General features: G+C 43.8%; 1 protein-coding gene across 1 annotated transcript in view; it reads left to right on the top strand.

The window, feature by feature from the left end:
- FGF12 (fibroblast growth factor 12) overlaps window positions 1-16,525 on the top strand; it is a 100,067-nt gene that overhangs the window by 18,071 nt on the left and 65,471 nt on the right. The window contains 2 exon segments of the mRNA XM_032119441.1: window positions 3,743-3,853; window positions 10,730-10,833. Coding sequence (XP_031975332.1) covers window positions 3,743-3,853; window positions 10,730-10,833 — 215 coding nt within the window.

Below are 16,525 nucleotides of genomic sequence, written 5' to 3' on the forward strand. Positions count from 1 at the left end.
CAAGGTTGTGGGGTTTTATTGTATTTTTTCCCTCTGGTACTCCAATAAGCACTGTCAATATTGTCTGCTGGGAAGGGTGGTTCTCTTTTTATTGCAAAACTGAAAAGTTGTCAGTCTATTTCATTGTCTTTCTCTTCTGACTTATCAGGGTGTCTCAGCATCCTTAATTGACAAGGAGACTTACTGGTTTTGAGGGGTTTCATTCTATAAATTGAGGTTTTCAGCACAAATGCTGCAGCATAAGGGTTAGCAGTGCTGGAAGACTGATAAAATTGCTCTGTAAATGGAAAGAAGTGATGTTAAAATATATGATATGACAGAAGTAGGTCTCTTAAAAGTCACGTGCAACATTTTACGTCTGGGCTAGTAGGAAAATTCCTGTCCTGTGATTATACAATTTTCTCTTCAGGTAATAGTTCCATAGTGAGAGGGAAAGATGGATAAATCCTTGTTCCTTGTTAAAAGTTGCCTTTGCCTAAAATTTTGTCTGTAGGCCTCAAACCACAGTGCTTACGGTATGAATGGCAAATCCCAGTAGCTCACTTCATGCCCAGACATAAGACAAGAGGTTCCCTGGTGGGAAGCAGCTACTCCAGCAGCTGTTGTCACCTGTGCACCTGTTCGTGTTCGAGCTGGTTCCTTTGCAGGCACTGCAGAGATGCACATGGTTTCTAGACCCTGTGGACCTGGCCTGGCCAGCCTGTTGGGGTTTGAGGATGCAAAGAGAGACCAGTTCAGGTGGAGAGATGGCTGTACTGTGTGAGACAAATCTCCCATTGCCCAGGCAACTTCCCAACCCTCTTTGCATTAGAGGAGAGAATTCACTGCTGGCTGTGCACCTCTCTGTACTGCTTCTGTGTTTAGTTCAGGTAGGTAAAGGTACCCAAAGGTGCAGCTGCAACTTCTCTCCTATAGAAAGAGACCCACGGAAATACAGAAACCAGGGAAGGAGAGACTGTGTGTCTTCAAAGTGCTCTGATCCTTCAGTGTCTGAAAGAGGCATTTTTTGCTGGTGCTACAGGGCATCCTAAAAGAGTCTGGGCAGGGATGTTCCTGCAGAAGAGGATCTGTGCAGTGAGGAGAGACAGGAGCTCTGCTGCTTTCAGACTATGTTAGGGCCAGGAGGAATGTGGTTTTGTATGTGGCTGAGAACTCTTTGCTTCACTCCCTTTGAGTTTTACTTTTGAGTGTGGGTGTGAGCTTTAAAGTTTAGCAAAACCAGGTCATGTAAGACAAGATTTCCCTTCCAATTTGTCCCTAGGAAGGCAATGACTCAGAAAAGGCTGGCATTATGAAGGGGGCAGCTGTTTAGGCTGACCAGGTGTCTGTCAGGTCAGTAATAGAAAAGGGACCCTGGGGCTTTACCCTGTATTTGCTATGGTCATACAGCTTTCTGTTTGCATCTATAGAAAGGATACAAGGAAACATCAGGGAATCTTGGGTGCTATTCTGATAAACTCTAAAAATGTGATAAGTTCTTAATAATAAACAGATTTGGTCAGTGTTTTACTTGGTAGTCTATTTAGTAAAAGTGGGAGAGATTTTCCTTTTCCAAAATGATTTGCATGGTTGAAATATAGTTCTCATCCCAAAGAAGGAGGAAAAGGTGCTATTCTAATTCTATCCTGTAGCTAAGTCATCTTCCAAAGAAAAGAGATAAGGTCAGGGTTGTTTTCTCTCCCTGCTCCTCTTCAGAAAGCTTGAAGACAAGACCTCCCCACTTCTCCAGCATACAGAAAGCCTCAGACTGCAGGACTATCTTCTATATCTTTCCTTCTGGGAGCTCTTCCATTTCGTGCAAAGTACTTAAACATTAAAATTTAACCAGCGAGTAAAATTGAGGCTAAGATTCATTCAGGGACTCAAATGTAGGTGTCTCATATCAAAGAGTGCCTATTAGTGCCTTTACTATTGTGGTATTAGATAAAAGGGAGGAAAGGGACAGACTTGAGGAAGGTGGTGCAGGCATCTGTGCCTGAAAATACAGCTTTTCATTTCCTCTAGCTTTGATGAGCTTTTCTAATGAAAAGCAAGTTAAATCAAGCTTCTGCATTCAACAAAATAGATAATTCATTTAGGTAAGAAGAATGAGCTAAGTGTTTTGCTAAGTGTCATTTTGACATGTGTTGGCTTGACCAACACTAGCTCTTAGTAGAGGACCAGTACAACTGTACTTATTTACTGTCCCAGCGTTGAGTCTTGCCGGGAGAAAGCCTGACTGCAGCCTACAGTGCTCACTGCACTGAAATCACTTCTTTTTTAAGGCAGCATAGAAACCAGCTGATCTGATTTATTCAGTGGCTTTTGTAGCTATGAGAAAGTACCTGACTCTCCCCTGGCTGGCGTAGGGATTGCTGCAACTGAAATCCTTTGCACCTGCAGCCTGTCTGCATCTGAGATCCCCACTGCTGCTGCGGGGGGCTTGTGAGTGCAGGAGAGCAGGGCGAGGGTTCCCCAAAGGGGAGTCATGCAGTGATGCAGCGAGAGCGGCGTTCCGGATGGGAACACTTAACACACAACGTGACCACGGTTATGTAACGACCATGGCTTATTAAACAGCCTCACTGGGGGCATGAAAGGCAGGAGCCTGATGAGATTTTGGTATGCTACGCTGGATTCCTTCCTGTCCATTGAGCCAGCAGTAATTAGGTCTTATTTATTTACTTTTGGTGGGTGGTCACGTAAAACCACAACCTCCTGTCACACAAGGAGGATCTCCTCCATCCAGCGAGTGTGTCTGCTCACATGCAGCCAGCTCGCTAGTGTTCCAGCAGCAATGCCTATAACAAATTTTAAGACTTGCGTGATTACAATTGAATTTAGTTCTGACCACTTAGTTTGTGTTTGATCAGTTGGGTGATGAGGAGACAGTTAAAGCTGCACGACACCTCTGTCATGTAAAGTTCAAATTGGTTTTGCTTTTTTCATGTTTTCCTTTTCCCCTTCAGCAGGAGGGTATAAAATGTTGCAGAGGCAATAGGAAGACACAGCTAGGGCATGGCTGGCTCATGATACACACGGGCTGGGAAAGGTCCCTGTTGGAGACAAAGATTCTAATCTGCCAGAGTGTGTGGCATGTTTCAGGAGGGGGGGAACATGCAGGATTTTAAAACAGAGGTGGTCCGAGGTGCCCATAAATGCTTCAGAGGTCAGTTTTGGAGGTGTCTTGTGTCTGTTCCTTTTTGAATTTTGCTCCCCAAGTCCCACAGAGTGGGACTCACGTGCAGCCCTGATTCGGCACTCAGTTGCTCTGGGTTTACACCACTGTAATACCAGTGATTTAAATAGCTTTTCATTGGCATAAAACTGTCACTGCATGACAGTGACTCAACCATACAAAAAGCAAGGTAGTTGGCTTCACAAGCAGAATAAGAAACAATGGGCACATTCTTTGCAACAGTGCTAGCAAATACTCTTCTGAACAAGCAGCATATTCCAAATACATCAACTGTCTAAATACTACTATTTGGTAGGTAACTTACAGAGAATTGATGTTCCATAGTCTATTTCTACAGCACCAAGTATGCATTTCATTTTACCTGCTCATCTGATCTCAGTTTTATTTACCTGTATGTCTGTGTATTGTATATGAATATTTTACAACCACGCTTGAAAGGAGTCACCAAAAGTTGTCTTTCCTGCCAAGCACTTCTACATTTACTCAGGGCTTAATGGGGGACAAGCAAATTCAGTCTTGTGCTACTCAGTATATCTGGTAATAATTATTATTTTTGTTTTGCAGAACCCCAGCTGAAAGGAATTGTGACAAGGTTATTCAGCCAGCAGGAATACTTCCTGCAGATGCACCCAGATGGTACAATTGATGGGACCAAGGACGAAAACAGTGACTACAGTAAGAAAAATTAGCCTGTTTTGCAACCCAATTACAATGAAATGCATCACCTAGTGGGTCTCACTTGTGCAGCTTCATTTTTGAAAAGCTCAGATTAGGAGGAAGACAGCTGTTTTCTGCACATTTCTTTCTATCTATCCTTCCCCTTTAAATCTTGCCAGTATAATTTCATATGTTTCCTCTCTGATCTTCTTCCCTCCTGCCCCGATTCTGTAACTGCCATCTGGGTGGGGTGGAGAATAAAACCCATGATTTGAATTGCTGCCAGAAGAGAAAGATTATATTTATACACATGCCACGTGGGTAAAGGATACGGGGAATTCTCTCTCCAAGGAGAAGAGGAGAAAATTGTTTTCACTATTTTAGCCTCAAAAATTCAGCAAGCATCAGGAATTTCTAGGCTGGAGAAAAGCAGCTGTTCACTGAAGTCTCGTGCTTTGAGGCTGGTGTAAAGGCTGAGGGTATCAAATAACCTTGTCAGAGGAGGTCATCTTCCAAAACTGTGTTCAAAGGAGTTGGGTTCGTGCTGGACAGCAAAGTGCACCAGAGCCACACAGTTTAAAATCCATGGCCATGTGCAGGAGCCACACTGGTTTAAATACATGCAAAGTAGTAGTCAGTCTTCCTTTTTAAGAAGAAGTTGTTTTGTTAATACCAAAGCTCTTCAAAAGGTTAAAAAAGGTGTAGAATATTTTCAGCAGCATCTCTGCATTTCATAGGCATCAGAGTGATGCCCCTAAGTGGGCAGTTAAGCTCAGATCCTTGCTGCCACAAATTGCATCAATAGAATAGGACTCAAGTCTTGCTTTGTCCTACCTATGTTGGTTTGGAGCTCCCTGTAACACTGCTAAAGGGGTTTTTAACCTGGCCAGCATGGAATTTGGCTTCCCAGTCATTATTAGAGGTGAACAAAAGTTCATCTGTGTGGTAGGGTTGATGGAAGCAAGCTTCATGTACTTTGTAAAAGGAGGAGCCTGCTTGATTTGTGGACCCATTTTGCTCTAATTTAAGGAAGCTCCTAGCTGGATTGAAGGTGACATTTCTCCAGGAAGGCAGGGCCTGGGCTGCAGGTGAGGGTGTCTGTAGGGGTTCAACACACATGTCAGGGCATTGACATTCTCCTGTGAAGGTGCACTTGGACAGGGGTACAAGGTGGCTGCAGCCCCGCATCCGTGGTGTTTGCCCCATCCCCAGGAAGCTGCAGGGTGCTGTAGCAGGAGCATGGTGTGTTCTGGAGCTGCCCTGCTGATGGGGGTCCATACATGAGAGAGGAGCTGTGAGAAGATGGTGACTGAAATTGCAGGTAGCTGGCAAAGCCCTTGTGGAATGACCCAAGAGGCTGCATCTACCAGAAACGTGGCCTGTATCAAATGCAAATGTCAGGTTTTAGTCCTTTTTCATACACTGGTGTTGAACAAAGTAAATATTGGGAATTGCCGTAGCACAATTTCTGATTCATGTGCGGAGCAGGAGAATCTGTGGACTTCCACACGCACACTTTTACTCTCAGAGACTCAGCAGGTCTCCTTCAAGAAGTGTCTGGCCTTGAGATACTCTCAGGCAGACACCAACACATGAGATGAGTTCAGTGGGCTGTATGAGCTGCTTTTTCTTAAAGGAAGAAGACCTAGGCTGTTCTTAAGCTGCAGAAAATCCCATTGGAGGCCTATTTGTCAAAAACACGGGAAGATATGCTAGAGATGACAGGGATTCATTGCCCTCATCTATCATGGAGGACTGAACAACAAAGTAATGGGCTTAAATGGGAGCAGGGATGAATTTAGGTAAACAGCAGAGAAATGTAAGAGCAGTTCAGCAATATTTCAAGTCTGACAGGGGAGATGAGGGAAGCTGCTGCACCCGCAGTGGATTCAGGGGAACCTCCTGAGTTCCCATGGCTGAGGTTGGGCCCCAATTTGTCCAAAGAGCTGTGATGTATATATCCCCCCAGGAATGTCAGAGATGAGTTTGGCCAGGTGCTGAGTACTTGAGAGCTGCTTCCACCCAGTCTTTTTAACTGGAAATAGATGGGCTGAAGTACCCTTCTAGAGTGTAAATTTGTCTGGTGAGATGGCAGCCCTGTCTCAGCAGCTTGGTGGGACAGGAGGCATCTCATTGAAGTGTGCCAAGCCACTGGCTCAAAGTCAGGGGCTGAGCTGGAAAGTTTAGGCAAGTTTTTGAGAGAAGATCGAAGCCAAAGAATTCCCCATCTTCTGATCTCAGGGGATCTCAAAAGAGGGAAAGAATCCAATATTTGGCTGGAATATTTGGCTCCTGAAAATGAAATTAGGACTGTGCTTTATTCAATTTTATGTAACTTTTTACCACATAGTCTCCTCCATAAATCTTCAGCTTGAATGAACATTATAAACTATGCGAAGCTTCCAGTTACGGCTTCAAAACGAAATTACATTTTGCACTTTGGAAGTGCCAAAATAAAGCTGAGTGTCTTTTTTTCTTTTCTCTTCCTCCAAAAAATCTCAATTTTTCACCAGAAGAAAATCAAAAGTTACTTGTCTAAGTAAACAGCTTACAGATTCACTTCACTGCTGTTTTCTGTTTTGAAGTACTTCTCCAGAAGATTCCTGACCAGCCAGTCAGAAGTGTGTGCAAGAGCAAAACTCATCGAAGACTAGATAAATAATATTTTTCCATCCCTGAAGAGGGGTAGGTTAACTTGCATCCACAGCAGAGAAGGGCACTCTTGAGGGCCACAGGAGAAGATCCTTCCCACTCTAGATGACCATCTATTCTCCACGCAGAAGTCATCTTAGCACAGTTAAATACTGGTGAACACCATCTTCCATACATTGCTTTGTGTCCTGTGTCCCCACACTGATTATTCAAATTAGCATTGTGAAAGGATGCATAATTTTCATTAGGAATTAGCTTGGTTTACTCTGGCAAAATAAATGTTTAAAATGAGACACGCCGTGTCCCTCAGATACATCTGATGCAATTAAAAGTTCTAATAAAAACCCAGTTATTTATACAAGAGGAACTGCTAATATTTAAGCAATTTTTCAGTTAATTATTTGTTGCCCATTTTATGTGTGTTCTTGAAGCTGATGGCATTTATTTTCCACCTTCTCTCACTTAAAGAAAAAAAAACCCAGAAGCCAAGTTCTAATGGCATTTGAATGGGCATCCAGCCAGCTTCCCAGGAACCAGCACTTGGGACATCTGTTCCTTCTGCCATGCCGTTAGAGACATGCCATCTCAGTGCAAGCAAGGGGGCACATTCTCTGGTTGCTGGCATTGTGGTATGTGAAGAGTTTTCTTCCCACTGGAGTGCGTTTTCATGGTGTATGAGGCCCCTGTTTGTGTTCTCAGGGTGATGTATGAACCCCGTCTTGGGGCAGTATCCTTTCCTTCTAGCTCCACTGATCTCAAATGGCCTTTCAGAGCTCACTGCTGCTGTCAGTGCTTGCATTATTACTGTTTTTCCGTGGGCTGAGCAGGATAATGCCCCTTCATTAGAGCAAGTGGCCTTCCTTGTCTGCCTACATAATCCTGCTGAACATCTGAAAAGCCTTGGCAAACGGACAGTACAGAAAGGATAGGTGAACTGGACTGACCAGGTCGAAACAGCCCAGCACATCTAGGATATTGCTTGGGGCTTTCCAGCCAGAAGCACAAAAAGATTAAGGAGGCTTGCATTTCAGCATCCCACTTGGGTTATCTTCAGCTGTGCAGAGCCTTGTCCAGTTCTTTCAGACATTTCCAGGAATGAGCTATTCCATAACCTCTCATGTTCCAATGCTGCACTATTCTCCTTGCAGAGAATTTTCTTCATCCAGTCTTCATTTCTGTTTGAGGCTTTTGTTTAGTGCCTCTTCTCCTTTCATTGTGTTCCTCTGAGAAGAATCTGTCTGCGGCTTTCCTTTCTTCGAGCTAAGCAAATGCAGTTCCCTCTGTTTCTTCTTTCATATGTGTTGCACCAGAGCCTCTTGATCGTCTCAGCAGCTTTCCCCACTCCCCTCAGGGTCTTAATCCTCACCACCTCATGGTGCGCTGAGGCTGCTGTTGCTCGTTGCATCTTCCATTAGTTCTTGTTATTCACGTGTAACACAAATGTCTTGCTCGAGAACAAATCACCTGTTACAGATGAGTTTAGCTCCTCTGACTTACTACTGTTTAAAGCTGAGCATATGTACCACACCTTGTATAGGGCAGATCTTGCCTCACTTCCATTTCTGTAGAGAACTTAGACCCATAGTGAAACATGCATTCAGAATTTAGCTGATAAATTACCATAACATAACAGTGACAACATACTCGTGGGTTTAGGACTGGAGTGTGCTAGAAGTAGTAGGGTCAGGCGTAAATACTGCTAGTTGAAGATGGTAAGATGTAATGGAAGAAAAGGGGCACAAATATTCAACATTTTCAGGTTTTATTTCCTTTTGCCCGTGGGGTAAAAGAGCATGTCCCTTCCATGAAACAGCAGATGGCACAAGATATGTGCCATTTGCATTTGAGAAACAGTTTTAAAAGCAGTTTTTAATTTTTCTGTTTTTCACATCAGCACACCCAGTGTCCAATTCTATTCTACCACAGCTAGTCCTCTTTCCCGTTTTCAAATCTGGTGATTCAAATGAATCAGAATTTTTTTTCCTGACAAAGAATGAGACATCTTGCTTTTGAGGTTGATTGAGGGGTTTCCCCCCCGTTTTTACATTCTTACAATAAAGCTTATAAGCTTTTAAATCTCTTCTAAACCAAGATGAAATACTTATTTGGAAGCATGATAATAAAAGGTATCAACTTCTATGAAGGTATTTCTAGATTTGAGTGCAGACATAGCTCTGGGAATTTACAAAATCTTGATTGACCCAAACTGCTGGTTTTTTTAATAGAGGAAGATACTTGCTTTCTAAAACTTTTGGTTGCCAGTTACCTATGTCAGCTTTGTGTCCCTGTGCTTGCCTGCCCACTTGCTCCCCTGCATTTGAGGAGATGCTCTGCCATGATGATGGGTGCAGCAGGGAGTTTGGGAACTGGCAGTGGTCCTCCTGCTGTAGCATAGCACTGTAGTATTGTTCCTGTGCTCCCTTTGCATGTAGAGGTGGAAAGAGATTTGGAAACATGTGGATGCTTCCAAGTGGAACTTCGCAACCACTAATTCTGAGTGTTATCACCTTGCTGCCTAATGAATGCTTTGAACAATCTGTCACAAGTTTTCTATGCAAGACAAATTGGCTGTAGGAAATGAGTGATGATGCCCATTTTGTTTCATTATTAGCCATAATATGCTCTATTTTTCAGTAGGGGGAAGAAATAGGGAAGGGGAATTGCTTATAGACTTGTTAATTGCAGAAGGTTTTAGACCTTCGTGGTAGGGAGAAAGGGATAGGTAACACTTTTAATGCTGAGTAGTTGCTCTGGGGTGTGTTTGCCTTGTCTAGGGACAGTAGCAGAGTAGCACTGTCCTTGACTCCAGTTACTCACAGACCAATTCTCAGGCTGGACCGCATTTGCCATACACATCTGTTGACATTCTCCCCCAGAAACACAAATACAGGCACTGGATTTGATAAGCCTTCAGCACGTGCTTTGATGTTTTACTGAATATGGTGCTTAAAAGCACAAGAAGGAGCTGAGAGTAGGGTTTTTTTCACTAGACTTGAGGTGCCTCCATTTTGGGGAGCTCATTGAGGGGAGTCCTCCAGTCTTCCTTGGGAATTAAGTGAAGAAAAAAATTATATTCATGTGTGCTGGAATTTATGGATCGTGTTTTGGAGACAACCTTGAAACCAGCTCAGCCAAGACACCTGGTAGATGTCCTGAGCAAAGTGGCATTTCATATTCTTGTTTCAGGGCTGTTGCGTGGGAAGATACCTTGAGCGAAGTATTTCCGCTGTGTTTGTGCTTGTATTTCTGCCTGACCCTGTGCCCATCATTCCGTATCTTCAGCTTCCTGGGATGAGTTCTAGTTAGCTCATTGTAAGCTGAAGCACAAGGGATCTGGCAACATCTAAATACTCTTGATCTATGAATCTCAGTAGAAACAAAGCTGTGCTAATGCTTCAGTGCTCAGTCTGTCAGTGGTAATAATAGTCTCTTCTTTGAGCCCATGCTGTTAGAAATGTAGGAAAGCCTGACAGTACATTAATGTATATACTCATAGGAAGGGTCTTTCAATGAGATACACGGTCTGCTGGGTGGGAATCAAGCAATAAAGTAATTAACCAGGAGGAAGTGGTTGCAATGCTTTAATCAGAAGGACTGCAGTAAAACTGAATAATGAAAGATCTTGTCCTCTTCTGTCCTCTCCAGTGCTGCTTCTGAATGGGGGGCAGTGCTGAAGTCCTGGAGTGGAGCACTATTTCTTGAGTTTCTTCATTCCCTTGACAGTCCAGGATCACATGGGCAAGCACACAGTCAAGTTAATTTGCATCCTTCTGGCTGTGGTCACTGTCTGTGTACTCTTTTAGCATATGGCAAATACAGGAAAGTGTGATTAGGCTTAAATGTGTTTCAGGGTGAGCTAAACTGAGTTGTGTTGTGTTTGCCACAGGAAAAGTCCTGTATATGTGCAGTTACCTTGGCTCAGCTGGCCCTCAGAAAGCCATCACGATGCACTCACTTGGGAGCACAGATGAGCCCTTGGCATTGCAAAGGCAGTGATCAGACAGACTGATGGGTATGTTAAGGCATTTGGGAGGCAGCCAAACCCAGTACTTACAAACATTTCCTGTCACCATCAGCTCCATGGCTGCAGTCCTTCCCTGTGGCTGGAAGCAGGATGGTTGATTCTAGTTCAGTCTCTTTTGTGAAGAGGCAGGAGTGGGGTGGGCTGGCCCTGGGGCAAAAGCAGCAGTGGCCATGCAGGGTGATGTGTCCATAACATTCGCTTTTCTTTTCCTTCCACAGCCCTTTTCAATCTAATTCCTGTGGGTCTTCGCGTGGTGGCAATCCAAGGGGTGAAGGCAGGTCTATACGTTGCCATGAACGCTGAGGGATATCTCTACAGCTCAGTAAGTACTTTGCACTGTTGGGCTCCTGAAGTGCCTTGGTTTTGTGGGTGGGAGGAAGCAGACTGCGCTGGGACTTCCAGCTTTTTCTGAAAACAGTCACATATCAGCAAACCTTTAAAAGCAAGAGCAGCGGGAGCTGGTGCAAGGCCATGCAATATTCACTTTAAAGTGTCTCCACAGAGAACTGTGGCAATAATTCCTGACCTGTGAAGATACACTTTCTGTTCCTTTGAGTACATACTTAACGTAGGTCACGTTGTAGAGGAGGTTGTGTAGAGTTGGTCATACTCTGATTTCACATTTGTGAAATGGCATGGACTCAATGGGATTGCTTCTGAATTGCACCCAGATACCTGGTCATAGGTGGTGCCCCAATGGGTCATATTCTGCTTTTGACTGCAGTGTAAATCCACAGCAATACCCTGACTCCTTTCAAAGGGTTCTGGACTATTCTGTTGGCAGAAGTTCCCTGTATTTGTGTGGTCTTTTTAATGCACATAAAAGATAAGTGCAGCAGTTTTTGCCGACTAATTCCCTTATAACTTTCTTAGATGACATGAAAGGGCATGAGGTTATTCATAAGATTCTCATTTAAAGTAAGTAATTGATTTTCACAGTGAATAATTGATTTGGTGATTTATTAAATATGGCAGCCCTTTGCCAGAATTTTTATGCTTCAAATAACTTTGTTCTAGTTCTACATAGTAAAAAGTGATAGTTAATAATACACTTCTCATTTCTGTAGTTATGATAGCTTTACAGTGTATAGCCAGATTCTTATCTCGTCTGCCTTTGTGTAAGTTTACAGTGCAGCGATTCTGCTCTTGTCTGGGCACTTACTTTGCTTTAAAAGTGTATGTGAGCATGGGGATGGGACCACTGAAAAGACAGCAGTTGGGGTTGCTCTATGCAATTTTTCTGTCTTCCATCTTTTTTCCTGGTCAGTTTTATACCACTAAATGATTGGGATTTACCCTTTTCCCTTGAGATGTAACAAGGCTCTGTCTCCCCAGCAGCTCAGGGTAGAAAACAAGTGGATGTGTTAGTATGCCTGGCGAGATAGGTCTCAAAACTGGCTGCTTGTCAAGAAGAGACAGAGATCAATCTGGATCTCTGTAGATGCCAGACGCTTCCTGTTCTTTCATAGCCCAGTAAACATAATTGACTGCTTCTAAATAAATTAAATTGCTTTACTAACAATGAAAACTTCCTCTTTTTGTAAAGCTATCAGAGTCCTAAAGGTAATACCAAGCATGGTGTGGTACTGCATTGTTGTGCATGTGTCCCTCTGGGTACATTGTCAGGGGCTCAGGACTGCTGCTTTGCCCTGTTTGTGCAGTGCAGAACAGGGTTCTGGCCCAGTGCTGAGGCTCCTTGTACCACCAGTGTCCTGTAAATGAGGATTGCAGGAAATCAGAGTGTGTCACAGAGCCACAGCCAGCCAACAGGGTCTTCTTGGACCAATGAGTGGTCATTATTTTCTGAACAAATAGTGCAGGGGAGGGAAAGGTGTGGGTCTTGGGCAAAAGAAGAAACAGAGAGTTGGAAAAATGATGTTTGACAGCTGAAAGACTAGAGAAGATGCAGAGAAAAAGTATCTCTTTCTAGTAGTAGTGAGACACGATATAAAGAGTGGGAGGGACACACCAAGAGGTGGTACTCGGCAGGAAGACCATGTTGTTCAGGAAGCACATCTGTTAGTCATTTCAAGGATCCTAAAAGGCACCAGATCACACATGTATTCAAGTGAGGGTGGTTTAATGGGGCCTGCTTATTTCCAACAAGTGTGCCTGTCTTGAGTAGGAAGGTTAATCAGGGAGGGCTGATGGGGAAGGATGCACTGTGATGGCTGGTGGCTAAAGAAGTGAACCTCAGAATATGCCACAGCTTGATGGCATTGAGCTCTGTCTGAGCTAGTAAGAGTGAAACTGTTCATTTTATCAATGGGATCCAAGGTTTCTGCTTGCAGTAAAAGGGTGATACTGGACCGTTTCTACTCCAGGGTGATGGAACTTTTTGGATATTTTCGTTGTGATGACTGGTGGCTCTGTCTTTGTCTTGCAGCAGTAAATTAATGAATTCATTGTGCTTGGGAGCAAACCCCAAGGCAAGAAAATAGAAAATTTGTGGATAAAGTGTGTTAGGAGCAGGGAGTGTGGGTCAAGCTCATTGTAAAGGACAAGGGATGAGATCAGGATGCCATGAAAGAACTGGGTATGTCTAAGAGCTCCACCTGTTCAGGCAGTCTCTTTTGGCTGCTGCAGCTTTCCTTGTGGGGTGAGGGTCCCTAGGTTGTGCTGCCTGGACCTCATTGTTGACCACACCAAGGGGCACATTGTCCCTGCTCTTTGCTTAGCAGACCCTAAACTACAGCTTTGCTCTTTCTGTGCATGTACGTGTCTTTTTTCACTAGCCTTTTTTGGGGGATTTCTGAAAAAAATGGGTCAACATTCCCCACGGATATTATTCACTCACACAGACCAATTGATAAATTAATTGCTTGGGTGCCTTCCATGCTGCATGGAAGCCCTGCAAGGACTTCTTAGAACACCCTCAAGTCTAGGACTGGTCTTAGATAAAATTGTCCAGGGTAATGGGTTTTGTTTGTTTGTTTGTTTTTGGTTTGGTTTGGGGTTTTTCCCTCCTCTTGAACCCAGATTGATGCTGTAACTGAACATGTCATTGCTGTGGGTTTGTTTTAGTTTTGTTTTGTGGGGTTTTTTGATGATATTTAATCTCTCTGTGACAGCTGAGGTCTTGGCTGACATCTTCTGCCCTGGATCAAACCACAGGCTGTTATCAGCCTGGTCTTAGGGATGGTTTGTGCCAGCTCCTGAGTTTGGGCCAATGGGCTCTTGAATGAATGGGCTTAGAATAACCAGCCCCTGGAAAAAGTCTTTCTGGTGTTGATTAGCACAGAAGTAGGGCTGAGTAGAGTCCTCTAAAGCCAAACATGGTGAGACAGCATTTTGAGGAAACATGCGAGACTTTCTGATGGGCTCGGCTATATTGATACCTTCAGCAATGAGTTTCCTCATCCCTACCTCATTTGTTCAGGTAGGGATAGTGTGAGGTTGGGTTGCTGGGTTGAAGCCAACCATATATTCCTAGCCAGCTTTAGAGGCCTAAATTTATTAGATGCTAAACCTTCTTTGTTTGGGAAGCAGCTGTTGGGACTTGTGCATTGTTTACTTACACAAGATACCTGATTTTGTTTCCCCCAGACTAAGTTATTGCTGTCTCTGAGGTTGACATGGGAATTAGGTAATAAGTAGACAAGAAAGTCATGCTTTGGTTGGAGGCATCCTGCTTTGCAGAAAGTAGGATGGAAGCCACTGTCTGCATAGCAAGCTTGCAGAGTCATAGGTTTGTTCACTTTTGATTTCCTGTAATGTACAGCAGCTCTGAATTCCCCGATGGTGCACAAAGGTTTCAGTCAGCACCTGTTCTGGGGAGGGGCATGACTCTCTGGAAGACCCACTGTTAGCATTTGATGGCAAAGTAAAAATGCACAGAATGAATGAAGGGCAATGGGTATAACTTGTCTGTGGTGCCTCAGCACTTGGGAAGCTAAGACCAAGGGCTGGTTGTTGCACAGGATTCAGAAACATGGAATAAAGAGGTCTGTCCCACTCCAGTGAGTTTACAGCCTAATCGTAACGGGAGAAGACACAGAACATGCTCTCCTGTCTGTCTGGAGTTAATAGTTCCACCAGAAAATTAATTCCCACTCCTGTGTAACTTTTCTTTGTGAAGTTTCTCTCCTTGGTTCCCATTTTACCCTCTATTATGACTGCAACAACTCACAGGGGCATGGGAAAGGGACTGTCTGTGAATTGTCTGGCTGGGAGGCAAACCTGGTTCTCCTGGAGCAAATCTTTGTCATGGGGCTGTAGAGTCTCCACAGGTCCACCTAATCACTCCAAGTACACTGAAAGTGCAGCTCTCAATATGATGATATGTATAATTCAGTGGCATTGCAGCTGGGATTGGTTTTGCCCCAAGTACAAAACACTTCTCTTCTAAAATGTAGTGCTCTCAGATATTCCTTGTTGTTTAGCTCAGAGTTCTAATTATTTTTTAAATGGCAAATTGTGATACATAATTTATTGGGAAGACTTAGAAAACACTAGCAGAGATAGAGAATATAGAGGAAAAAAAAATGGGTCGCTTACAAGAGCTCACTATGGTTTTTCAGTATAAACCTGTGAGTTTGAAATGCTGAAATTAGAGCCTGAATCACTTCGAAGATTCCTGCTAATAAGGGAATGATTAAAAAAAAGAATCTAAGCAGTATTGAGAAAACCCCAGTCACGCTAAAAGCTTAGTGTGTCTTTCCATTTTCTTTTCCTCTCCTTCTTTTCTGCTTTATCATTTTGCATAATAAACACGTCTTGCATAAGAACAAACAAGCATCTGGGGAAGTATGTATGTTAACCGTATTTTTAATCTGCTTGCAATGCTATAACTATTTTGCTACAACTCCTCTAGGGTTGCTGCACTCCTGTTTACATCACTCCAGGGTTAGGGGCTGGAATCAATAATGTTGCATTCTCTCCCCTTATAGGCTTGGGGCGTTAAACCCGCTCCTGCCAATGCTGTTTCTTTAATCCCCGTTTGACTCCTGTGGTACTACTTGATTTGGTCAGAAGTACAGTTAGGCCAGGCAACTATCCTGGACATTTTGCAAGTCATACAAGAAAGCACACTTGCTGGGGGAATTCCCTAGTTTACATGCCTCATTAGGGAGCCAGGTCAGTGGAGAGAGAGAGAAATGTCTCCAAAGGCAAAGCACAGCTGGAGACCAATGTAATGTGCTTTTAATTTCTCTCCAGAGTATCTGCTTTTCTTCCCTGGCTGTTTAAAGGGGCTCGCTGAATGAAGGTATTAACTGGGAGATATAAAACTCCTCCTGTTTCCTGACTTATTCATAGATATGGAAACAAAATTGATACTCAAGGAAGCAGCTGTTCTAAGAAGAGCCAGCCCCTGGGAGCAGATTCCTGCCTTGCATCAAATGTTCCTGAAGTTCAGCTCCTGGCAGGCACCCTGGCATGCCACCCTTGTAGCGTGGAAACTTGTAAATACAGCTGTCCTTAATAAAGAGGTCCCTTTTCTGCTGCTGAGTTGCTGCCATCCATGTTGTTCTGCTCATAAGGTGAGGAGAGTGGCGCAGTGAAATTCTGTGGCTTTTAGGGAGCAGGTTTCTCATCTGGTATCTTGTTGAAGTACCTGTATTCCCTGAACTTACCAGCGCAGCACCGTGGTGCGGCTCCCTCAAGGAGGGGTGGGACTGTGTGCCCCTTGTATTCACATCTGGAGTGAGTTAGATCAGACTTCACTGTTCAAGCAAGAGACCTTCAGAGGACAAAATCAGTACCAGCAGGGCCTAATCCTGCTTTTCTAGCTGCTGTTACCTTGTTTTATCTGATAGCAATACAAATTATAAAGGATAAGTAAGCTTCAATAGAGATACTTCTCGTAGCCTTAGTTGCACAGGTTATTTAGGAACCTGAAATGATCTACCTAACACCAGCTGGAGGAGCAGGGATGGGTTGTTCTCCTTTGTGAGCAGTGGTCTGTCGGTGCTGGGATGCATTATGATCTTTTGTTGAAATTTCGTTTTGGAAGAAAATGGGGGGAAAATGCTCCAGTCAGAGGTGCTGACTCATCTCATTTTGATGTTTCCCCA

This window comes from Corvus moneduloides, chromosome 10 (assembly GCF_009650955.1).
Source record: "Corvus moneduloides isolate bCorMon1 chromosome 10, bCorMon1.pri, whole genome shotgun sequence".
NCBI classification, from domain to species: domain Eukaryota; kingdom Metazoa; phylum Chordata; class Aves; order Passeriformes; family Corvidae; genus Corvus; species Corvus moneduloides.